Here is a 26,515-nt window from a genome sequence, read left to right as displayed (position 1 = left end):
GTCTCCCCCACTCCCCTTCTTTCTTCTTCCCTCAGCTTTATATGCTGAGCATGACACCATGTGGTGTGGGACACCCTTTTGGTCAGTTGGGGTCAACTGTCCTGGCTGTGTCCCCTCCAACTTCTACTGCTGCCATTTTCCTCATTGACTGTAATTGCCATTCCTATGCAGGCAAAGCAGCCAGCAGAAGCAATGAAGGACCAGAGTCGATGGTTAAGGAGCTGGAGACAGAGATGGCAAGGAACATGGTTGGGATGCAGTGGGGATACCGACATACAATGGAAAAAGCAGGCACCACTGCTACAGAGTGCCTGGGAACCCAGGTGCAGAACCAAATTCCCCTAAATAGACATTATACAAATATGTAAGGAAAACAGACTCTGCAGCATGGACCAATCTAAACCAGCAAAAAAATACGAGTAAGTAAATCAACTAGGTATAAGGAAATTTGTCAGACAGCAAGCAATTCTCAGCTTCCCTATTACCTTTTTTGGCAGGCATGCCAAGGAAAGAAAAAATGATAAAATTAGCATCTACAGAAAGGGATTAGGACTAGGCAAAATAATATAACTGCTATCTTTTTTTCAAGTCAGAATACACAGACAGAAGGATGTAATTTCAGCTCTCTTACTATAAAACATTCTGGCAAACAAATCCCATTGTTGTGTTAATGCTTTCAAAATGGCCAGATAGTTAAAGTAAAGGTAAGGAGGCAACTTCAGATTACCACCATCAATGTTCTTCACACATTCTGTATTAGGAGCTACTGCCAAGCTACAGGACAATCTTCCTAAATTTTGACCAGAAACACCAATTAAGGAGGATTGTGTTCCATGGATCAGCTGCAGATCACATCCAACAGCCCCATGAAACACAACATGGAAACTATTAACCACAGAAGCTGGTTGTGTGTACCCCCCCCCCCCATCTAGTGCTTAAGAAAACAATCTGCACAGATAAAAAAATGCCCATATTTTCCATAAAACACCAGAAAAATTTGATTACAGTCATGAAATACTTCTAACTCTAGAAAACAGATTTTTCTGTTTCAGTAATGCTGAATACAAATCACATGCAAAACATCAACAAGAAACATCTTGCTACTTCCTTTATATGTATATATTATATGTATATATATGTATATATTATATGTAACTAATTGTTTTGTTCAGACAAATAACTTTTTAGCTTCTGGCACATTAAACTTCAGGTTTGTTTTAACAAATTGGGTGCTGTTTTGTTCAGGTTTTTATGTTGGGTTTGTTTTGGTTTTTTAAATTAAGAGTGGAAAAGGGAGAATATGCATACATATGGGTATGGGATATTCTCCAAAACCTATGTAATTAAGCTACAACTCAAGAAAACTTTGCCTCATATATGTTAGAGAAGAAACAGGAGCAAAAAAAGTAAACAGACCAGAAATCATGCTCTGTAACAAGAGGAATGATGTAGACTGTTATCATGAGCAGATGCAACCACAGCCAGGGAGAAGGCAGCTCAGCCCATACTGTGACAACTGTGCAGAGAGACAGGACCAGAAGGATCTCCCAGAATGTTCCTGGTGCAACTGTGTTTCCAAGAGTTCATCCACACAACAGGGATAAGAAGGAAATTTTGACTGCGGGATCCAACATCCAGAACACTGGAAGTCAAAAGGCCCCTGCCACTAACTTGAAATCCAAACAAACTACTAAACCACCGGCATGGAAGATGCTCCTCTGGAGTTCTGAAATCAACCAAAAGAAAAGGAGTCATCTGAATGTTTGTTTGTTTGTTGTTGTTTTTGTTTTTTTTTTTTTGAAAGGCAATCCCAAAATAAATACAGTCTAAGTACTGAAGGGTGTGAACTCCAGTAGGACCTCAGGAGCCTCAAGCACACCTTGGAACAGGGACAACAATGCCTTCTTGGGCCAGCTTCAGTGACTCTCTGTCAGCCCATCCATCCCACTCTGCAGAGTACCACTTATTTTCGGTACACTCTTAATAAACTATATGGAGAAACAGTGGCACAGGGATGTATTCTGCTGAGTGCTTTCAGTACAGGAAATGTTATTATCTAAATTTTAGTAAAAGAAAATAAACCCAGAATGTCAATAAATATCTGAAGTTATCTGTCTGCGAGAAGGCTGTTTAAAACACTTATTACCATCCTCCCCTCATCTTTACTGAGTGGCACTTCAAATGTAACACGAGCAGGCTGTCCCAGAGCAGCCAGCCTGCAACTACAAAGAGCTGTCCCATAGAGCAGCTCCTCTGTTATGTGTGGTATAAATAAATGCTAACCATTAAGGGATCAGTTCACAAGGGAACAAATCTGTCATGATAAACACGGATAAACACTGTGAAATCATTATGTACATTCCAAAGTCATCTCAATTTTACAGCACTGGATATAAGTTCTACTGAAGCCTGCAGTTACTGAAGGTGGAGTGCACCATGTTTCCCATCCTGAGATTTTAGTGTCACTCCTGCATATAAAGTACTGTCAATCACATTACGCCTTGAGGCAGCATTTCTGGTGACAGAGTAGCAGATTTGTGATGGAAATCAACCCACCAAGAAACCTCTTTGAAAAACAGCAAATTAAAACACACACATCAATTCACATATGAAGAAAAGCACTGTCACAATTTGCCAGTTCAGTTCCATGCAGGACTGGCATTTGGTCATTTTTGATTTCTGACCTTGTGAACCTCTTTTACAGTGCACACAGATGCCCATGTAAAGCTAGCGCAAATCTAACGAGTAGATCAGTGTTCTCCCCTTTCACAAGCCCTTAGAAGCAAGTCCTCAGATCTCCACAGCTTAACACAATTCCCAGGCTCTTGGCCTGATCACAGAGGACAGCAGCTATCTCTGCAATGGGTATCTCAGCTATCTCAGCTGCCGCTACTCACAGACACTATCACTTACAAATTATGCCAAATTGTCAGTATCAGCTGGAAGTAATCCAGAAGATCTCCTGCTCCACCTCCTCTGGAAGTCTTTTTGCCCCTTCTCAATACCAAAGTGATCCGGAAGACCTGCTTTGGTGAACAGTTTCATCCCTAGTTGCAGGATGTGCCCAGGGCAAAGTCTTAGCTGCTTCTGTTCTCTATAATCGTATTATTCTGCTCCTCCACCACCTGTGTGCTGTAGGATCATTTCTAATGTCACTGTTGTCAAATCATGGAGATGTTGCTTTATGTTTGTATAGCGAACTTGTTCTCACTGAAAGGATTAGGATTGAGTTGTCCAATTATTACTGGTAGCCTCTTTGGAAATTTACAAGATCCTTCTTGTGGATGATACTTACTAGGATTATTTCAAGTGCATTTTAGATTTCAGGTCTCCTCATTTCTGGTTTGTGAGAAGAAAGACACTCATCAGAAATATGTCATTCCCTACAGCAGACGAGACATTATTACATCCACCACATCAGTGTACAGTAGGATTAGTTTGCCTTAAAATCTATCATGCTGGAGGGCTCTAAACTCACAGGTGGATCACTATGCTGCACACAAATGTTCAGGGCAAAATAGCTTCCTTGTTTCTCTTTTGAAAAAAAAAAAGTTATTAAAATTAGCGCCTCTTAAAGATATTTACATGAATAATTAATAACAATGAAATGTATTTATTCACAAAATGGGACATGACACAAGCTTGAGGCTCACGAACAGCAACAGCAGCATGGGCAGTTAACAGAGTAGGCCATTGCATCTCTACACAAGAACAATGACGCAGTCCAAGAAACATACATCAGCCAAAGCAAAGCACAATCTTGGAAAACATTTAGATAAACTGGAGTTTTCTGTTCTTGGCAGGTGACACCCTGCAAACCAAGAGGTACTCAAAGGGTGACAAAAGTTTGCCTTCGAGTCTCAAATGGCAGGAGTAGAGCATGAAGCAGTCTTCTCAGCTGCTTTAGTTTGCTTTTTTTAAAAATAACTTTGTAAGAATTTTTTGGAAAAATATCCTCGGGTTCTGCGGTTGGGCTCCTTCTAGCAAGCTTTCTAGCTGTTTGATGAAACTTGGCAGATATTTCAGCCATAGCATAGATTAGACTAGAAAATACCACATAAAAGCTGGGAATTTAATCACAGAAATGTGAATATAAAGAAATGCAGTGCAAAAAAAAAAAAAAAAAGAAAGCATGCAAGTCCCAGACCAAATGCCTATTGATCAAATGAAACTCTTCTGACACTTACAATTGTCTTTTAGAACACTACCACAAAACCACATTTTTTTCTAACAGATATAGAAAGTGCAAATAGAGTGACCCAGACTAAACACTAAGAATCAAAGCTACCTTGTCACTGATGCTTAGTGCACACAATGTTATCCAAGTGGTGATTTAACACAGTTAAAGCTGTGACATTCATGACGCTATGTGACCTCCAGTTTCTGCTGCTATTAGACGGTATATTAAGCTCTGACACACACATACATTCTTCTTACTGCCACGGGAAAGAACAGATATTCTTTGCAGGAGAAAATAATTAAGATGGCTACAGTAAAATAACACAGACAAGTTCTATTTTTCTAATATTCCCTGAGAGTAGGAAGTTGTTCCCATCCAAACATAAAAGTAAAAAGGTAGTTGCCACCTTGACATGATGTAGAAAACTTTAACCAACCCAGGATTGCACTGATGTGTTTCTACATTATTCAGCTTTTCACAATATCAGGAATTGTTGTGAATTATTCCAGCTATGTAATTTTGATGGTCAAACTTTCAATCATATACATTATGTTTTTTCTCCAAATGCATTTATTTTCAAAACAGCTTCATCATTTCCCCATTTTGCTTCCTCCCTCTCCCCATGAACACTGTTCATCATTCAAATTACTATTGGAAAGGCAATACTAGACTGCCTAGACACAATGTTAGGTTGTACTAGTCCTGCGTTCTCTGAGCTGCTGGAAGAAAGCTCACTAGGGTATGTGTAAAATATTCCTCTCACAGGTCAATAAAGCTTCATTTAGTCCCTGAAGAAACTATAGCAAGACAGTGGTTTGAACCTTGAAAATTAAGCACAGTCACTGGAGAGAAGCATGACTAGCTCATATGGAACTTGAAAGCTGGAGGAGGGGAGGTATCATAAACCATACTCACCTCTAATGTCTGCATTAGTGTGGGTTTAATTGCATCTTTCATCAGAACTGCCAAAGCACCTGTTACTCCCTAAAAAACAAGAGAGTCCACATTTTAAGGAAGTCAACTCTAAGGTGCAACATTCCCAAGTTACACTTAAGCTTACAGTTAAAACAGGGAAAAGACCTTACTGCTCAAAGGAGAAAAATAAACTTTTTTCATAGACCATAACGGATAAGCAGGGCTACAATGTTGCACAAAGAATTTATTCAGACATTACCTCAAGACTTCTAACATACTCTGTCTACACAGTGTGCCAGAAATAGTAATTATTTTGTTCTGAATATACTTAAAAAGGCAGTAGGTAAATATTCTTCCTATTTCATGGACAGACCAGAAACAGAATTATTAAGTGATCAGCATAAGGGTGCTCATGGGAACACAAGATGAAGAGGAATCAAAGGCCATTTAGTCCTGAGAAAGCAAGAAGGCAATAACTTGCTAAAAATGCCTACAGAAAGTACATATTTTTTCCTTCATGACAGAATCAACAGCATGACTCAATAGCTAGCAACAACCAGAAGGGGTATTTTTCAAGACTTATACAAATATATACATAATAGACACAAGATGAAAGCAGCCACAGAGTTGGCTAGGGGTAGATAATGAATACATCACAAGATTAGAAGTCAGAGGTGCCATACTGTGATAATGAAAGGAAAATAGGAGCTGAGCAAATTGTTGTATTACTTCTCCCTAAAAATTTTACTCGACATTAAGTATAAATTTCACACTGACTGAATTTAAAATAACGTCTCCCTATACCAAAATTCAATGCCAGTTTTAGAAAAAAATCCCTACAGTGTGCACATCAGTATCAGACTATATGTACAGTGCTATCTAGAAACCACAAATATAGATTCCAGTTTACTCCTAAAATGCTTTGATTTTGAAATGTTTTGTTTTGAAATAGATCGATCGTCAATAGAAAATTAATGCAGTACTGTCTCGTAGACTTGCTAGAGAACAAAAATTTAATTTAATACACTGTTGTACTGAAAAGAACATTAAACCCAAATAAAAATACTAGCTGTTGCGAACTGTTCAAAATGAAGATTGAAAACCACAGCTCCATTATACAAGTAGCTTATTCAGAGCTAAACAGTAACTTTGAAATAAAGAACAGGCATGAAAAAAGCACCTGCATAATTCTCAACATGGCACCTGCCAACTAACCCCAAATTTGAACAGCCAAACTCTGTGTGAAAATTCTAATGTCAGACAGGTAAGACACATAAAAGTACACAGTGATTGTATATGAGCAGTATTTTATACAAATTCTAGTTTCCCCTTTCTAAGTATCACATCTGAACACAGACTTGAGAAGAAAATGAAGCATAATATCTGGTCTCAGATAAAAATTAAACTAATGCATTTATTCCCTAAATACAAGTAAAAGGAAAAATGCATTAAAAAGTGAAATTAAATAATTGATGCTTTTCACTCCCACAGGCTCCTTAAGAGCTGAAGATTGTTTCAATTGGTAAGATTATAAACTAATTATTTTAGATAAAGAACTTAAAGCTGCAGAGCAAATCTCAACAGTGTTTCATAATGCTTCATTTAACCAGTATCCCCCAAAATTTTCTGCTACTGGAATAAAATGTAACTTCAATATTTTATTCATGCATTACTTTTCTTTTTAGGACCATGCAAAAATAACTGCCACTGCTATTGCCTTTGATTTCCTGTATTTCAGTAATTTGTAAAAGTCTTTCTAAAATGGGCATATTTCTTAGGATATTAATTTTTAAATCTGTTCAATATAACAATTTGTTTTATAAAACCTATTTAATTGATTTCCAGATCTGAAGCACTTACAAAAGAGAACAGTAAATAGAACAATCTCAGCTTGCAACAAATCTAAATCCTAGCAATTTATCCAGTAAAGGCTAGTTTTTAATCCTACTAATTTATATTAAAAAAAAATAAAAATAGTCCTTTTCCCATTGATCACAGTGCAAATTTTAATTCATAAAAAAAGAGAAAAAAGCCCCACAGTGTGCAATATACTTATTGAACACATCCATAAGCCTTTTCTTTTCTTCCTGTTTGATTGATTCAGCAGCCAACTGAGAAAGAACTTCTCAGACCAGAAGCACCATTCTTCTGCTCCCACCCCCCAGCTGAAGGAAATAATGCTCATCACTAGTTGCGAGCAACACAAAATATAACAGCTAGTTAAACTGTTCAACATCTGTCTCATGAAAAGCAGAACCATCTACACACACTAGTCAGGAGGTTACAGGTAACAGAAATATCTGACGGAAAAAGTTAGTTAATTTTACATTTTCTTCCTGTATCTCAGGTTTTCCACCATCATATAGCAAACATTGTTCATCGTTATGCTAAAACAGAAACAGCTGCCAAACATTTCTGACACATGAAAACTGAGATAGTTTACAGTCTTACCACATTAAAAGCCATTGTAATAGCTATTCAACTTTCTGGAGAAGAACAGTCAAATGGACAATTACATCAGATCTTCCAGCTGGCCAATGGTGACGTTAACCACCTGAACAGCCATGGATCAGTCCTAATGCTCTTCTTGGGAAAACTGCCTATGGACTGAGAAGTCCTAACTCATGCCAACTGTAGCCATCCATGTAGGGGGTTGTTTTCTACTTCATGCAGGACAAGACCACCAGCTCATTTAAAGTGACCATGTAAACACCTATGTGCGGACCCAAGCCATGCTGACTAGGAAAAAGACTAAAATAAAATCAGGACACTCCCCCCACAGCTAACAATGGCTCACATCCTGTCTCCTTTGCTTTCTGATAGTTCTTCACTAATCTGAAAAAAAAACAGCTAAGCAAAAAACCCAAATCCCATGTGTTTCAATGTTTTGGGGAAACTTCATCCACATTAGATATGTATCCTGGACACAACTCATTGTATCTGAAGCTGAAAGCAAAGAAAAAAGATGGAAAGACTCCAATTAGCACACATCATATCTATCTGCCTTTCATAGTTCTTAAACAGATTTGGTGTCAACAACAGTCCTTAAAAGCTAAACAGACAATAAAGTTTTCATTTCTACCTGACATGATGCTGTCAGAATCAAGTTTTCATTCCTTCATGTCCCCAGTCCTCCAAGCAGCTAGTAAACAATTCCCACAGCTCACTGAAAATCCTGGATCTGATTCTCAAAGCTGTTTAAGGAATCAGCTTTCCATTTCCAATTCAGAAAAGGTAGATAAACTTTTTATAAAAGAATTAAAGCCTTAGACAGTTACACATCAATTAGGCATATGAGAGCCCAAGAATCATTAGCTTTGCAATAACTCGTTGTCAGGAGAAAGAAGCTAGGACTCCAAATCAAATGTATACAGACAACCGACTCTCCTGGGTTCCCCCCTGGAACTAATGCCAAGTATTTCTGAAAATAATACCCGTTCCATATAGCCATCAGGGCAAATACACTCCCCAAGACACCAAGATCATAGAGCATAAAATAAATTACACAGAAAAGGCAGACTTGGATAAAAAGTTGAAATATTTTCAAAGCAACTTCCAGTGGAGCAGTTTCTGAAGTCTATCAAGAGCATAAATGAAAGCTAGCATTAGATGACAAGGAAGATGATTGAGAGTAACTACTGTGAAATAAATAAGGGGTTACAAAGACTGAAGGGCAGAGAAAAGCCCTTTTCTTTCTAAGAAAAATAATGAAGTACTTGTAACTTCCCTTCATTTGAAACTACTGTCTCTAACAAAATGATAATATTTTTCTGCAATATCGGTTCTGTAAAAACCTAAACCCTAAACTGTAGGCTGAGGAGGGCAGCAACTACTTTTGTTTAAAGCAAAGTATGCACACAATGTTTCTGATGAACCGGAGAACAAAATATATTCGTTCAGCTGATCATTTATAAAAGTAAATATGAAGCTATTTTCTTTTGGTCCTGGAATTACTGAAATCTAACTGTATGGCATAGAAAGTAAGCTGAAAAGAAGTCTTACTTAAAAAAACAGTGACATTCAATATTTTTCATAGCTGTTGAAATACTGATCTAGGGCACATATACCCATTTTCACATAAAAATGTGTCCATCAAAACTCTACTACACTGTAAAAGCCAAAAAGCAATTCAGTCTTCAAAACTCCATACAATGAGCACCACATTTTGTCAAAGACTTCCATTACAGAGGACAGATATTTAATCCATTATTCTTGTGGAAGGAGTCTTCTCAAATCATGAAATACTCAATTTATCTTTTTTCTATTACTCCTATCCTGCCTCTGCATCTGGTTTTTATCTGCTAATGTGTGTTTTAGGTTTTTACTATTATATCATTATAAATATATTGCATATAAAGTCAAAACTAAGAGCAACTGTGTTTTTGTGAAGTATACTGTGTGTATATCTGGAAATAAATCCCGGGGAAGGGTTTAGTGGCTTTGGTTCATGTAGATTCCAACTAACTTAAGATTACTGTCAAACATTTAACTTTCATAATTTCAGTCCAGGTAGTATATATAGAACATGAACCCCAGAATTTTTTTAAGTGACAGGTAAGACTGACTACCACACATTATTCAGGTTGTGTGCTACTTCCCATGATAAAGCTGCCTTTCAAATTTCTTAGAACTATATGCAATTGCAGTTCTTTGTGCTAAAATGTTCCATGTCAAGTGGCTATGATAGATTCAATCTTTTAAACTTGATTTTTTTAAATGAAAATTTAATTCAAAATGATTTAACTGTCTTGGACTGAGAGCATTCAAAAGTTGGGCTTCCCATGTTCAGTTGACTTGAGGTCTTTCCTTTCTGAGCTATAAAGCTTTACCTCCTCTCTGACCCTGACTCAAAAAAGGATGAACATGTGGGAGGAGAATGGTTTCGCATAAAAGCTCTTACCACATCTGAAGATCTGCCTGAGATATAAACACTGGGAGAACAAAAACTGCAGCTCACAGATACTCATTAGTGAACACTTGCCTTGCCCCATCCTGCCCAGAAAGCATTAGTCTCAATGTGCCATGTACTTACAGCCTAGGTGTAACCACTACAGTTATCTACAGTACTGAACCAGGATGGACCAGCTCTGGGTCTGGACACCTGGACCACAAGCAAAGATCTCTTATCCTGGATCCCAGAGGAATCCTTTTCTAACACATACAAGAAAGAGATACAACTTGTGAAGTCCAAATAGAGGAGTAAAAGCTGCACTTTTGCAGAAGAATAGTAACAACATAGGCAGCACAAGGAGCAGGGGGAAGAGTAGATACAGTGTTTATAGTCTAGAAACAGCAGGCTTAGTTGTAAGCTGTTCAGAAAAACTGACCACCTGTAGGAAGAAACCAGGAACAGAGACGAAATGCCACCAGATAGAATTGAAATTTACCTTCTCTGTACATATGAATTATGACAGTGTGGTCTTTGATTATATATCTCTGGCTATTGTTTCCAGAGGATTCAGCTTTATACAGTCCACTTTCACAAGCCCAGTACAATTATTCATTAGCTCTCCACCTGTACAAAGTAGGCAGTATTTAATTTGATAAAGAAATCTTAGCAAGAAAACCGAATACTAATTTCCTTTTCTGACATTTCTTAAGTCCCAACACTATGCCATCCAACTTCTTCACCAATATTAACAAGCCCACAGAAATGAACAATTGTTCCTGCTTTCAGAAGACAAACCAGCACCAACAAGGATCAAACTCAAAAGTATTCACCAGTTCTGGATGCTCAGCCTAAGACCTAGCTCTAAGTTCTTGGTGGTGTTTCACTCTTTCTATAGATATCATCTGTTTAGCTCCCGGGTATCAATCCAGGTTGAAGAATGCATAACGCCTCATGTACTGTAAGAATCAGTTTGTATGGACACAGCATCACACATAAGCTCTGTGAATTAGAAGTTAATTCTCTAGAAAGGTATTTTTCTGCTTTAATCATGAAATCACCTTCCTATTTTTCCCAGAGTTCTCATCCTCATTTGCAACACACCCCACAACAAAGGAGGTAGGAGTTTTTGCACTTCACAATCATGACATGGACCCAAGTTTTCCCTGTGTATGGTACGAAGAAGGGGGCCTGCAGAAGAAAAAGTATGCAGCAGCATAGCTGCACATGGTCATATGTCCTTAACACTGGTGAATATTTTATTCTGGGCAGTTCTTCTATTGTACGATACAGAACACTACTTTAAAGAAGAACTAGGAACACATGATCTGCACAAGTGACACTCTAAAATGATTGAGGCACTAAGCATGGGAAGTGTATTTAAATACAGGCCAAAGAAAACTTAAGTAGTACTATTTTGCTGAGGTCTACTTTTATTTTAGTGGAAAAAATTTAAAGTTCTTTGTGCACAGTTCATAAACTCAACCCTAACATCGTATTTCCACAGAGCAACTATAGTGGAAACAAACTACAGAAAAGCAAATGCTTTCATTTAGCAAACTGATTAGTATTAAGTGGATAAAGACAGGTTAAATATTTTGCAATATTAATATGCTGAATTGCCTTCATGCGAAAGTAGCATCAAGATTAAAATAATGTATTTTAAATGTAGCTTTAATTCTGACACTGAATGATTTTAAGGTTTTTGCATATGCATTACAAGGTAACTCATTCCCCACTCCCCTCCATTTAGCCAAGATAGTTATGCAACTGAAAGGGAAAATCAAAACTTCAACAGCTAGAATAGTAAATGTAGTTCTTCATTTCTCCTGCATAATTGGGAATAGTTGATTTACTTTGAATTTTAATGATGACTGTACTTAGAGATTTTGGTACCCTTAATTTCAATCTTAAATCCAGTCAAACTAGATATTATGTTTTCATTTCCTTATTAAACTGGAATCCATTAAGGCCATGTGAAGGTATTCCTGGCTTGTGGATTTGCTGACAATCCAAGATACTGGTTCCTTTACTTATTCTAAACATGCAGTAAGTTTGTGCAGGTGTCCACATAAAAGGGACAAACAGGAAAAAACACACAAAGTCTGTGTGTTACAGGCAGTCACTGCCAACAGCATGGCTCCAAGACATCACAGTTGCTAAATGGATATACTTAGATGACAAAAAAAAAAATCATAAAAGCAAAGCATTATCAAATTTATTGTATTTAAAGTGTGCTGTCAATCTGCAATATATGAATTTAATTTTGCAATTAGGCTTCAAAATTCAAGCAATGTAATGTTACAATAAACTACTTCCAATCACAGTGAGCCTATTCCTGGCATACAACTGGACTGCAAGAGTTAACTGGTAGCTTCTGGCTCCACCAGAACCTGCTATAGACAAATGTGTGAGTTTCCATCCCCTGTTTACTGACTCATAGCCTGGCTATAAGGGCTAGAGTTTGATATAAAGGAAAAGCATATTGACTTCTTTCAGAAGCTGAAGTAGGGAATGAGGAAACAGCAACTAATGAAGGTAAGGAAGAAAAATCTTAAGGATGTGAAGAGATAACCCTTCAATAGCACTGCACTAGCTACTAAGAAGTAGAAAAATAACTGTTACAGCTGAACCCAGGACACCCTGTCCCAAGCACTATCAGCAATATAAGAATTAAGAATAGCTTGTTTCCATTCTGATTTAGTGGCATAAGCATTCATGTGGTAACTATCATTGTAACATCTGAACACACTTTACAAGTACAGTAGCAAACATTACCAGCTCTCTCAAATAGCCCACACTCTGACTCCCTCTAGCACCAAATTTGTTTGCCTTAAGAATTGCAAAAAACTATCCAAGTACGTTATGGAGAACAGAGACTCCCAGAACCAGATGTTACCACAGAGCTGGAAGAATGAGCTCTACATCTTGTTCTCATTGCAAGCAAGTTTTGGCCCGGAAGATCTTTCTTTGATATCTGACTGCTGTTCAAAGCAAAATCCTTGGCATGCACCTGTCTTTTTAATGGTTCGAGTGGCAAAAAAAAAAAAAAAAAGAAAGCATCAGAGGTTATTCACAGGTCTCTACAGCACTGAACATACCAAGTCCTCTGCTGTTACCGGTTCTCCTTTCTTGTCATTAGCCACTACCATTTTCCCCAGTCTCTCTTTCATATCTTGAAGGCTGGTGGTAAGTGCCAGGATGGCCATAATTTCACTTGCAACAGCAATATCAAACTGAGCCTGCAAAATAGAAGCGAGAATCATGAACCAAATCAAAGTCAGGTCAAATACTCACAGGGAATCATCAGGAATAATCTCGGGAAAGACCGATTTCACACTGGAATTCAAACGAGTTCTAAAGTGTAACCTGAAGCTTTTGAGATTGCTCAGACTACAGTAACTTTAAACACTTGGTCTATATTCCTTCATTAATGTTCTCTGTTACACTCCATTTACTTGGGGACCAGTTTGCAGAGTGCTTAGCCCCTTGGCTCGCATTATCCTTAGCAGAAGCTCCATGAAGAACCAAGAATTTTTTTTTCTGTAGCAAAAAATAATCACCAGATGTATTCTGTGCATTACTGGCATAAGCACAGCATTGTGCTGGTTTTTGTTTGTTTGTTTGTTTTTTCCTTTTTCTTTCCATAATGCTCGCCAAAAGTTTTTTACTCTGATTTCAAAGACATTCTTGCTACATTTGATCATTTTCTACATAAACTCAAAATTTAGAGCTTATACTGCTAGGTCTTGTGCTTGACCTATGATAATGTAAAATATATCTTGCCCTCCCCCCTCTTTTTTTTTAATGACCAAATACATAAGTTAAAAAAACCTCCAAGAACTACATGTGGCATCAGTCCTATTGCTCTTTTAGAAATACATCCATACTCGGCTGTATTTCAGAACAACATAAGCTGTGGTCCTTACTTTTCCTTAAAAGCTTGCAAGTATACATTAGCAGTACTTGTACTGATTTACTATTAGTAAAGCCCAGGCCACATGCTAACAGATGTAAACAGAGAAGGCAAAATCCCTAATACACTACGTGATAGGAATGCAATGTTGAGGCTGCATTCTTCTGCAGCTTCTTTAGTAACCTCTCTATGTCCAGCAGTTAAAGTCTGTGCAAAAACTTAGTAATCGACATCCAACTGCTATCTATGCAAAAAAGCCTCAGGGCTGTTTCTATGTCAGACCGCTACTAGATGTACCCCATACTGACTAATATGAGAGCAATCTGTTCAAACTGAAGGCTTTGCCTGTTTTTAAGAAGCTTCTACACAGAGAACTGTTCAACATGTACCTTACCAGTCCTATCCATTTGCCTACTACTGTAACAGCTTCTGTCCTTTTATAACTTACATTTCTACTTTTACATTCTGTCTTGACAGGTACAGCCCAGAGCAGCCATATTCAGGCTGACCTGTATGTACCTGCATGTGTCAAAACTTCTGAAGACACTGAAGCACTTTTCTTCATTGGGCACAGAAAGGGAGAGATATATACAGAAGACAAAAAAAAATCCTGTAATTGAGATATTCAGCATAGGGATTCAAATGAAATGCTGAAACTACAAAGCAGATTTTCTGTATTCACTGGAAGTAGTTCTATATGTAACAGAATAGCTGGGTACACAGTGAACATTGCTGGTGCTATGATGATATGGATGCTACTGTCTCTTCTGAAGTTACGAATGCCCCCGGTACATCATTGCAGCATATGTAAAACAGGAAATAAGCCTGAGAAATCTATGGCCAACCCACATACTAGAATATTATCTAACTTTATCAGGAGACCAAAAAAAAGGTTTTTATTATCACTGTTTCTATATAAACCCAAAAGGACAGGAAAAACAACCCCAGGTAGATGCTCAAAGAGTGACATAATATTTAATTGAAAAAACAGGCACAAAAGACTGTGGTAGCAGGTGCTGTTTTAACTCTAATAACCTTTATACACCTCTGAAGTGATGATAGAAGGCTCAGCTGTAAAGTCTGTTCTCTGTTGATGAAAGGATCCACCCACATGGATTCAATTGCAGGATCAAGGGCATCAGTCATGTAATACTCTTTAGAAACCACAGCATCCCTGTTCATTAAAATGCAGACTTTTGTGCCTGCTGTGCTCTGCCATTTTACACAGGTGTCATTGATTTTAAGAGTGCTAGAACATCACTCCAAATATTTATAAAATGCATCTGTTAACTGTGAAGTCCTGTTTTCTCTGGATCTCCGGCTAGGCTCTGAAATGAATTTTCCTGTTAGCTCAAGTCACTAAGTACATGTTAAAAGGCGAATGGGTATGCCTAAGTCCAACATATCGAAACCAAAAGCATCAAAGTAATTTCAGCCAAAACTTCAGTATAGAAGCAACATTTGACAGCCATATGTGAAGTAGTACTCTATAATAAAACAACCCACATTTAAATAAGCAGTAAAATTATGGTGGTAAAATGCTGCACAATAAGGCTGGCAGAACCTGGCTCAAAGCTAACACTCGCATTGAAACAAATCTAAACATAGGAAAACATCTCAAGTGTTGAAGAATCTTGTACCAAGTATAATATTTTGTAGTCCCAACCCATTATCAGAAATGAGTATTAGCCAATATTGAGTTTTATGTAAGTTATAGACAGAAAAGTGTCTACCCTGTGTGTGCAAAACCAAAACAAATGAGCACTTTTAGTGGAAGGCGTCCCCACCCATGGTGGGGGTGGAGGTGGTGGTGGTGGTGGAACTAGATGATCTTTAAGGTCCTTTCCTACCCTAATCATTCTATAATTCTATGATTTCTTTTCTAAGTTCTTCTCTTCAATTTGACTGGATTAACTGCTGAATTGAGCAAAAATACCAGCACTACTTTTCGGTCTCTTTATTTAGGCACAAAGCCTAGAAGAGACCTGAAATGCTACAGAAAAAGTAAGATACAATTTCCAAAACTAATGAAAGCAGTATTTCTACCGCAATAGCTATTCACCTCAAAACAGTCAGAACTTCAAGGTTTTCATGATCCAGAATGTTAGATTACAATATCTTCATCAAATTATATCCACATCATCACAATGATTTTGTTCCACCTGTTCCACACTGTTTCAGAAACTGATTTACCCTCACAACACCAGAAACACTTGTTCAAATAGTGCTGGAAAAGTCTGGCTTTCAATTTATCTTTAATTGACTTCTAGAAGCTCTCATACAGAAATGTAGGTTATCTTTTCTACACACATACTCGTTTTCTGAAGTATCACTTTAAGCCCACATACTAAAATTAAGCACATTCTCAAAGTTCTTACAGTTTAGATCCCAAAGCTGAGATGCATGAGAAGGAAATGAAAACTGAGCAAAAAGCTTACAGTCATTTCCAGTCCTCATCAATGGGACCAACAACACGTGACTTGCCCCTGCATAGATACTACTTAATTAGTTTCAGTGACTTAAAAAAGTAAGGAAAATCATACGGATTAACCTTATGAGGATGTAAGAGCACCTTTTATACTCATAGGACAACAATGTCTAACCCCTAACATGCATTTTTGTCAAGTGCTTTCAACACATTGTGTGATATGCATTAATTTCTAGGCTCTGAAACTTCAGACTCAGTTACTCCTTAACACAATCAGTTTCACTACAAGAATACTACACAAGACTAACAGATGTTAGCACTGCAATTCAAAGAATTATGCTGAAAGAACTGCAGAAATATCTCTCAGCCTCTGAAGTCTGTCCAGAACATTTTAACTGTCTTTACATACCTGACGGATAAATCCTCTCTCTGTATTTGCCTGCCCAATTGTTATTTTGCGCAGGAATCTATCATTTGTATCCACCACTGAAACAAGAGAATAGCAAAAACAAAACATGTTAGCAAAGACTCAGGTATCTGTTTTATTCCAGGCATACCTCTTGATCTACATGTAAGATTCAGCTGCTTGAACAGTGTAACCAGACAGCCGCACTCCTGCATTTTAGCATTAGCATTGACTCGGTTTCTCCCTTCTAATTGATACTATTAGGTGACAGGTTTAAAATAACTCACATACAATTTCTCTGAACAGCATTTCAAGCTAACAGATTCTTATATTCTGACATACAATTTAATATTTTTCCTACATAAGAGAAATCTGTCAGTAGATACAATGCACCTCAGATCTACTTCAAATCATCTGCTTCACCATTGACTTGTTAAGAATTGATCTTAAGACTGCATGATGTAGGTTAAACCTTGTCTGTTTCTCTTTTAAAGGATGATTATGTTGTCAGACCGGTTCTTCCAGACAAGCCACTTTCATGCACATTACAGTAACTAACTCCACATTCAGCTGCACAGCAGCTAAAGGAAGGTTTTTTTCAACTGCCAAGATCATCCATCTGCTATTTAACACAACTTCAATTTTAGACAATTTTATTTCTAACCTGGAAACACTTTTGGTATTGCAAGGGCATGTCCAAACCATCCTGTGAAATTACTAACTTCACTATCACTGCGAGTCAAATTCTCCAGTTCTGCACTGACAACACTCAATTTCTAACGTGCCTTTGTAGGAACAAGAGCTCTCTCACCTGCTGAAAACTGATTGGGATTTTTATTGGGAAGAAAGATCAGGAGGATACTTCTGCTTGTTAGAAAATGAGAGCAAACTCCAAGACCTCTCCTTCCCAGGAATGGCAATCCCCGCAGTATGTGAAAATGGGCTCCCCCTTTCTTAAGGGCTCTTTAGATCTACAAATGTTTTCATTTGCACTGACCATAAGAGTGGAAGATAGTCTAGATCAGTTCATGCAGTAGCTTGGCAATCAAGTCAGTATTACGTTAGGTGTATATCTGAGCCCTATTCACTTAGAAACAGAGAATCAAGAAAACTCTGGAGAAGTTCTCTGCACTGAAGGTCAGTGAAATCACCTTCTCACACTTTTCCTGCTGATTTTGGAGATTAAAAAATTTCAGAAAAGGACAATGTAACAACCCAAGAACAAGAGGGACTCTGAATCTCAATCCTACACAATCCTAGTTTGGGGTTGTGGTTGAGCTGAGAGAAAAGCAAGGTTTAAGCCACTTCCCCTACTTCGCCATTTCTTGTGGAAGCGTTGTAAACACCATATGTGCCTTCCAACTTCATAGTATTTACTCTTCCGACTACATGGGATTTAGGACCCTAATTTCTTCAGGAATTCCATTTAAGGGATGGTGCAACTATTTCTATTTATACACAGTCATACTCTAAAATACAGCACTGGCAGAAATTCCAGAACAGAGCCTGCTACATGGAAGCAGTAGCCTCATACCAAGCTGTGGTTAGCATATGCCACCATGAAGCCACAAGCAGACCTACATGTCTTTCCTGACTACTCAAACACTGCTGAGAGCAGGAACTAGCCTTCCCACCAGCCTGGACAGCCAGCGGGCAGCTTTTTATCTGGTCCTTCCTTGTGAAATCATACAACCTGAACACTCCCTACCATGAAATTATAACTAACCCTGGAACTCTTTCTGGTCACTGGGATACTCTGGCTTTTTTACCATAGTCAGAATTCATTCTCCAGGAGGATTCCAATAGCTGTGTTTAAAAGCAGTAAAATAAGAATTAACTGGTTTTGCCACTAAAGCAATTTTTCCTTTTCCAGATTCTTACTCTTCCTTACCCAAAGCAAACGTTTCAGGAAATTTTAGGTTCAACCAAGTGTTAGGTTTAATGTATCTACTTCCTTATCCTCTAGAGATATAAACAGGATCTGAATACCAGGGGAAGGGTAAGTGGGGGGAAGCTTTCCTTCTTTTCAGTATGTTGTACCTGCTGAAGTTAGTATATGATGGCAATGAACTTTAAGCTTGTGACACTTTTAAGGAAACAGGTCCTGACTAAAATTAATTTCCAGACAATCTGAAAGCTTTCTCTTCTGCCCTTCAAATTCCCTGGTACATAACAAGCTTCACATACATATGGATTGCACAAACAGTCCCAAATATAACATTTTCCAAGTTACCTAACCCCCTTTTTTTTTTCCTGAAATTTTTAAGACATGTACATCACACAGAGCTGTGTGGAATAGAAGGTTCACTAACACTGTTAGAGATTAATTAACTCACTTGAGGTTAACAGCTGTTGAGTAATGCTGCCTCCTCCCAAACCCGTGCTGATAAAAACGATGATTCATATTACACTAAATATTTATATTACTCCTTCATCCTAATACAGGTCTCTTCCAGACACACTGTATATAATAAAAAACATCTTATGCCACATCGCCCACTATTACCTTGAGAAATACATTCCAAGTTTGAGATGACATGCACACAAAGGGCACAGTAAAGTATGCCCAAGAAGCCCCATTTCTCAACAGATTTGCCTTATTTCTCCGATCATCACAATACATTCAATTTTAAAATGATTTTGAACTATACAACTGCAGTGTTTGAGAACTTAGGAAGATCATAAAATCCAATGGAATTTAGTGCATAATTTTATGCAGGGTTTACTTCTTTAAAATGAAAAAGAGATACAGAAATTGAGGTAAACATTGAAATTTAACCCAGCACCAGAACTGGAAAATAACAGAGGGGAGTTGTCTAAGGGTGTGAGAGTGGACACTGATTTGCTTGGCACACATAGCTGAAACTGTACTACATCTTTCACCTCTTCTTCCTATCAAAGCAAACAGCTAGAAACACTTTAAAAACAGGAAAAACACATAATTCCAGATGCCTATTTAGTCTCTAAGCTACCCAGACTGCTGAGCTGGGGAGCATGAGGGCCCAAAGTCAAGTAGAGTAAGTACAAATAATCTAAAACGTAATAGACACAGTTAAGAAAAGAATGGATAATATTTGTAAATTGCGCAGAAAAGCAACTTTCATGTTTTGACGTATTATCTAATACGAAAGAGAAGGAATGTACTTAAACTGTCAGAATAACCTATCTTTCAGAATATGAGCAAAGTCTCTTGAGTTACTGCAGGTATTTGAACAAATTTAGAACAACATACAGCACCTGTATTTGTTACACACCCACATTTCCCACTTGCAAATAGGTCATTCTTACAGACAGAGCACAGAAACAGCTCTGATTCAGGTAAAGTTAAGTAAATTAGGAAATAAGTTATAATTAAATCCAAGCTGAAGTGAGGCTTTCTGACTACATACCTCTTTGCCACGTTATGGTAGATGGGTCAATATCAAGGCGAGCAAATCTGCTAACCTCCTCTTCCGCTAAAGTCCCAGGATCAGTCTTATATATTCCCAGTTTCTACAGAAAAACAAGTTAAAGAAATACATTGAAGTGACTTTTTTGCTTCAAAAGCTAGAGCTGCTCTGCCTTATCACCCCCGCTTTCAGCAAGCATTTTGGAAAGAAGCATCTCAGAACCAAAACTATTAAATAAAAAAATCACACAGGAAAACACCTGTAACTAAAATAGGGGCAAATGTAGATGGATAAATGAAACAAGAAAAGAGAAATACTCAAAGGCCTCTTTCTTACACAGGTGAACTTCTTAATGTAAACCAAAGATGAAATTCAACATTATCAGTTACCAATAAAAAGATAATTAAATGCCTGCTCTATTTCATGGAAATCTTTGAAAGACCCATGCATGGTCTTGTGTGAATCACCTTTGAATGAAATAAAAAAAGGTACTTTAAGAGCCCATCATCCATGAACTAAGTCACTTATAACAAATAAGCCTGTATCTCCCACCTTTTACAGATTCACTATTTCAGCAACATCAAACCTGGTTTTTGGGTGAATCTACACAAAGATGGATCAGAAAGCTGTGGAAACTTGTAGTCTTAAAAAAAATAAAATAAAATTTAAAAAAAATCTTAATTTTCTCTGGCATTAGAAAAGTGTTCCTCTGTGAATTAACCAACATGCTTACACTTCTTTATTAGTAAAAATAAAGCAAATATAGAAGTCTAAATATACCCAAAACACTCCCCCTCCTTCCCTACCTGTTACCCTGTAAACAGTGTAAACAAGGACAAATTGAAAATACTTCAAAATTGTTATGGAAAATTCTGAGATCTACTCTGCCATAGAGTGAAGCAGGCATCATCCCCAATTTAGTTTACTGGCATTCAAATGAGCAGCACAAATGCTTAAACTGTTATGAGAAACATTTTTTTTTCCCTTCTTCAAAACAAAATCTGGTATTACTTCTGTTCTCCTTTCCAGCCCCAATTCCAAGTGCACACTTGGCAGCTATCCATTGTCTCCTGATAACTCTGAAACAACACCGGTCAGGGCTCAAAAGCCAACAGCAAAAATGGAACTGGACACAGAAGACTGAAGCTGTCATTAAGGGACAATTCAAGGGGTTTATACTTTCTTTCCCCTATGCAAGTGCACCGTGTTGCCCTCTAAGTATTTATTAGAACAGCAGCCTCAAATCCAGATATATTATTCATACATGAATTGCACAGAAAGCTCTGCTGGAAGCATTTAGGAAGCAAGATGGGATGCAAAAGTATACTACGCACACAAATTTACTTCTACCCCTCAAAGGAAGATTGCCAAATTGACATCAATAAAACCCCAGAAGTATATGCCATAATACACTTTCAAACCCAGAAAATATTGCAAAACCAAAGAATGTGAGTTGTCGAATGTGACTTTACCATAATAGGAAAAGTATTTTAAATACTGTAACTTTAATATCTCATAAGGAAAGACACAGCATTTAAAAACATTATTGGTTTATTTCAAGAGAGAAACAAATGGCAAAAATGTCAGTTATGAAAATAACTAACTCAGATCCTATTACTTCAAGGATGATGCTTTCAGAAAAAAAGTCTGCACTCAAAAAATTCATGAGGGAGGTCTATATAAACTCAGTCCGGTACATCAATTTTAAACAAGTTGCATAAAAGAGTATGTTTTATGAAGAGATACTATCATTGAGGAGAGGCTACACTAACAACTTACTCTCAGACGGGCAAGCTGAATAGCAGAAAATCCTCTCACGCCATTAACTGCTGGAACCAGTCTATTATATAAAGCCTAGAAAAAACACATGAGAAGTTAATGAAAGAAAAAGTTACAACCAGGAAGTAGTTAAATAAAAGCTAATGTCTTCATTTCATTCAGAGTACTTTAATTAAAATTTCCCCTCCACATAAGCTGTGGACTTCTGTTTAGCGATTTAAAAAACAGTTCCGAGAAGGCGGTAGGCTTTTGAGCAATGCCTATGATTTAACAGTCTAAATCCAATTATAGAAATGATAGTGTTTCTATGCTTCACCAAACAAATACGTATTATTTTTGAAATTGAGAACCCTTTAAAACTTTAACCAAGGTCCAAAATTATTCAAACTGCGGCTATCATTTGCAAACTGACCTAAATGCACATTTGTATTATACCAAGTAAAGGGTTGTTTTAACTCAGTTTTGCTGAGTTTTAACACTGAGCCAAGAAAGAGAAGCTCCTTCCTTTACTTTCGTTTTTCCCTTTAAAGACCCAAGTTACATTTTTGTTATGATCACAACATATTTAGAAGGAAGGGGATCTACTTTATTTTCCCCACAAATGCTTTTTCTTAAGGTATATTACAACCAACTATACATCAGAAATTAATTTTTAACTTTAGAAGGAGTACACAAATTATTAAAAAGAGTAAGATTATATATATCTTTTATTAGGTATATCAACATATTTTATTAGATTATTTAGTACAGTCTGAAACAGTTGATAATGTTCTGGGCATAAGATCCTTATCTCGAAGACTACCTAATGATAGCTATTTGCCAGAAGAACATATTCTATAAGCAAAATTTCCCAGGAGAACATAGAATGGCTTCAGCAATCATTTCTGTTCATACAGTGAAAACATAAAAAGATAATCAATTTATTTTGCTTTGAAATGCAGTTTACTGAAAAATAGGAAAGCAAAAAATGTCATAAGGTATCAGCAAATAACTCTCACCTTATCAGACTGAGTATTCTCATGCAGGATCCTAGCATCAATAGCAGCAGCCAGCAAATTATTCGCAGCAGTTATAGCATGAATATCGCCGGTCAAATGAAGATTGAACTAGGAGGTGAAAACAACAAAATCCTTTTGTAAGAAACCATTTAACTAAATTTATTAATTTCAGGCAGATTAGCAGCAACAATCATTGCTATCTTCTTGAGGCTGCAGCTCTGATTAGTTACCTGTCAGTGTATATGAAATATTATCAAGCTGAAAATACACTGAGCTATATGAAGATTTTCACCTGCATACATGGTAAAGTACCCTTAGTTTAGCCAAACAAAGCCAAGAGCATCTTTATTCCTTGCTAAATGATCCAAGAATGAAAAGCCTAGGGCTACAGTTCCAGATCATTAATACTAAATCAATTAAATACTGTCAGTATTCACTAATTGAGCTGGAGCAGGGGTGCAGATTTCTGCTGAAGTCCCCAGAGCACACTGTGCATGCTGGGTTTCGGGGTGTATGTCAGCTTTCTGCCATGGGAAAACAGCCTGTGCCTTATCAGGCATGAACTTTGCTGATACAAATTTGCCCAGCAAAGTTTTGTGGACAAATCTGAAATCAGCAGTTTAGATTAGATTAGGACTTGATGAGTAGGTACTTTATTTTTTATATATCTCTGACAGAAGGAGGTGGGAGGTCAATTTCAGCTGCACTGCAGCACTGACTGCAGAGGGGCATCAACAGCAGCTGGCACAAGCCTTTGTGCTCACACTCACATGCAACAGGGGAATCAAAACTCTAACCAAGTGCTACATTAGCGCTCTGCTTGGACCAGCTGTGCACTTTCGAGGCAGTACTTCACCAGCTTAGGCTATCCAAGTGGTTTTGTTGAGCTCTAAATATGGCTCTTTTGGGGTGAAACCATCATGCATTTCCAAACAAGCACTGAACGTACGTGTAAGCTTAGCCATGCTACCCTTACATGTCCCACTGCTCAGAGATTTACTTGCATTTTATGCTCTGGAAAAACACAAAACCCTATTGTCAACTACAGCATCCTGAGCCCCGGGCATATGGCTAAGCCTGCTGCAGACAAAGGAGGGAGGTTAAAGAAGGCACCCAGCTTAGATGGCAGCAGCCAACTGACATTACATACAGTCTATGCTTCATCTCTGTCCTTGACCCAGCCTGTCCATAAAAACATGGACCATGTAGCTTTACACTGTGAACGTTGTGTTAGATAAGGGTGCATGCTTCAGAGCATCATTATTTTCACAGTGAAAGTATTTTGAAAGAGCTAGGGATGATGCCATCTTCTACAGAAACCCATTTACTTGTGAGTAGAGGACAGCTGCAGATTAATTTACAGGTAAGAAAATAATTCTCTCACTTTGACAATGCCAGAGCTCCAGAGCACCAGCACCCCTGACTGTTGCTGCCTGAACCCCTGGGGCTCCCCCACAGCCTCGTACCCCACATCAGTCCCAGTGCCATCAGCCTCTGCCCCAGCCATGCTGCAGCAGGGCTGGTCTCCAGCTGCTGCAGCCCTGCTGCAGCCATAGGCCTCACCAAGCCAGACACATCAGTTGCTCATGTCCCCACCTGGCCTCAGCCCATCCCCACGGAGGCACCCAGTGTCTGGGCTGAGGCTGTCCCAATGCCCCTGGCTGCCTGTTCTGACAGACCATCACCACTGATCAAGTGCTGCAGCAGCAACCTCAGCCTGAGGGACAGGGACTCACTGCCCCCCACCACTGTCTCACCTCCTCCATGGGGATCACTTGGGCATATCCACCACCGGCTGCTCCACCTGTGCAGGAAAGCATATAGTCACATCTGACTCCAATCAGTATTAGAGAAAAACAACCACCCTTTAACACACAAAGCCAAACATACAGTGTTGACGACACATTTCTCAGCATTTCATTAGGGGATTAATGATGCACCCAAATGAACAAGATTTCCTTAAACCTTTCTGGCTTTTTCCAGCAGGAAGTAAAAGGGGAATCCTTGATCTGAAATGAAAGCCTACACATGACGGCTGGCCCAGACTTCGGCTATGTAATGGCTACCCTCTGCTCCTGCCCAGATTTAGGACATGGTCATGCACATGCAGCTGTTGGGTGGAAAGACACAGCAGTCACAAGCAAGCACTGCTTCTGAACAAAACCTTCACACCCTTGCCTGAGTGCTCCTTTCCCGCTGCCTCTCAGGGTACAGGCAAAGAAGTTCACTGTAGCCTATGCACAAGTTGAGTGGAGGGATTAAAGCACTCACATTCACCAATCTTGGCTGAGAAGCACCAAGCACCAGGAGCCTTCCAGCTGAAATCAAACTTGTTAACTTAAACTTCAGCAAAGCAAAGTAGAGCAGATGGGGAGTGCTTGCCCAGTTAGGCATCAAACTCAGCTGAGAAATGGCAAAAAGAAGATTACATTACTTCCTATAAGCACTGAAGACAGGCTTGAACTTTGGCTGGCTCTTACCTGGCCCTCATGCTTTTAAAGACCTTCTAGGCAGAGAAGCTGTGATTAAGGGTGATAACTCAGAAAAACAGAAAGAAGAGGTTCAGACCTAGCCAAATTTATGATGCAGATGAGCTGAACCATACGCTTACCTGCCAACTTACTTAGATTGGATATTTTTAATCAATACGAGTGGATTTAGGACTCCTTCTCAAGGAATAATTAAACAATAACATTTAGAGACATTTTTAGACAGTCTCTGAGTAGAGGAGTTGCTGGAAGGGCAACTCTTTTTGAGTGTACTTGCACAAAACACCTCTTGGCTAACACAGCCCCATGCCTTTCACTATGTTTGGGCCTCATCTGCCTTATCAATACACATTAAATGCATGAACATAGATATGAACCTTGCATGGGAAGACGTGTGCAAGAAACATTTATCTACTAGTTATAAACTTTCAAAAAATCCAATATGCTACCATTCAGACAATTCACTGAGTGAAGTAACTAAAGAATTGAAATGAAAATTAAAAAAAAAAGGAGCAAAAGAAAGAAGTATTTGCTTTTAATCTTACAGAGGTCATAGAGTCTTCAAGTCTTCAAATATTATGTACCTTTAACTCCAAAAGTAGGTCCTTGAGAAGGTTGTCTCAGACAAGCAAAGGAATTAATGTTAAGGTGTGCAGTAAGCGCCTGAACGAGACCAATTGTGACTGTGCTTTTCCCCTCTCCTAGGGGTGTAGGGGTTATTCTAGCAAAACAAGAAAAAAGATTAATCAAATTCTTTGCTGATGTCAGCCTGGCTAAGGATATCAGAACTTAAAGCTTTTGATTTCAACGAAGAATATTTGTACAGCAAATTTCAATAAGATTACTTTATCTCCACAAAAATACTGCCACAGTGTTAGCCCCTAGCTCAAGTTGGAATGCTAATATACATGTGTCTTCGATTTAAGCAATTTACTATGATAGCAGAAAAAGAGAAGATTATTTTGGCAAAAGTTCTAAAAAGAATATATTGAATTTAGACATTTTTATTACAGCATAAGTCTCACCAGTTTCATTAACAAGCCATCCATCAAGATACTCCGAGCATGTATTAATACTTTTCTGTAGTAATGCACGAGATATTTTATTCCCACTGCTCAAAATTTGAA

At 38.1% G+C, this 26,515-nt stretch overlaps 1 protein-coding gene across 9 annotated transcripts in view; it reads right to left on the bottom strand.

Annotated features, from left to right (window-relative positions):
- Positions 1–26,515, bottom strand: part of MTHFD1L (methylenetetrahydrofolate dehydrogenase (NADP+ dependent) 1 like) — a 154,396-nt gene that overhangs the window by 93,500 nt on the left and 34,381 nt on the right. For 2 of the 9 annotated variants that reach the window (XM_057405784.1, XM_057405714.1), the window contains 8 exons: positions 25,973–26,109; positions 24,657–24,703; positions 22,900–23,007; positions 21,902–21,976; positions 20,123–20,225; positions 16,737–16,813; positions 13,085–13,225; positions 5,096–5,164 (listed from right to left, as the gene is read on the bottom strand). In XM_057405784.1, the coding sequence (XP_057261767.1) occupies positions 5,096–5,164; positions 13,085–13,225; positions 16,737–16,813; positions 20,123–20,225; positions 21,902–21,976; positions 22,900–23,007; positions 24,657–24,703; positions 25,973–26,109 (757 nt within the window). Of the gene's footprint in view, positions 1–4,288; positions 4,437–5,095; positions 5,165–12,882; positions 12,937–13,084; positions 13,226–16,736; positions 16,814–19,069; positions 19,134–20,122; positions 20,226–21,901; positions 21,977–22,899; positions 23,008–24,656; positions 24,704–25,170; positions 25,303–25,972; positions 26,110–26,515 lie in introns of those variants that run through there. The other 7 variants (XR_008971714.1, XM_057405733.1, XM_057405727.1 and 4 more) reach the window with 7 other exon arrangements.

This window comes from Pezoporus wallicus, unplaced genomic scaffold, assembly GCF_028554395.1.
Source record: "Pezoporus wallicus isolate ANWC-B61680 ecotype Strahan unplaced genomic scaffold, APGP_CSIRO_Pwel_v1 contig_3817, whole genome shotgun sequence".
In the NCBI taxonomy this organism is placed as follows: Eukaryota; Metazoa; Chordata; class Aves; order Psittaciformes; family Psittacidae; genus Pezoporus; species Pezoporus wallicus.
This window is presented reverse-complemented; position numbering and strand designations above follow the sequence as displayed.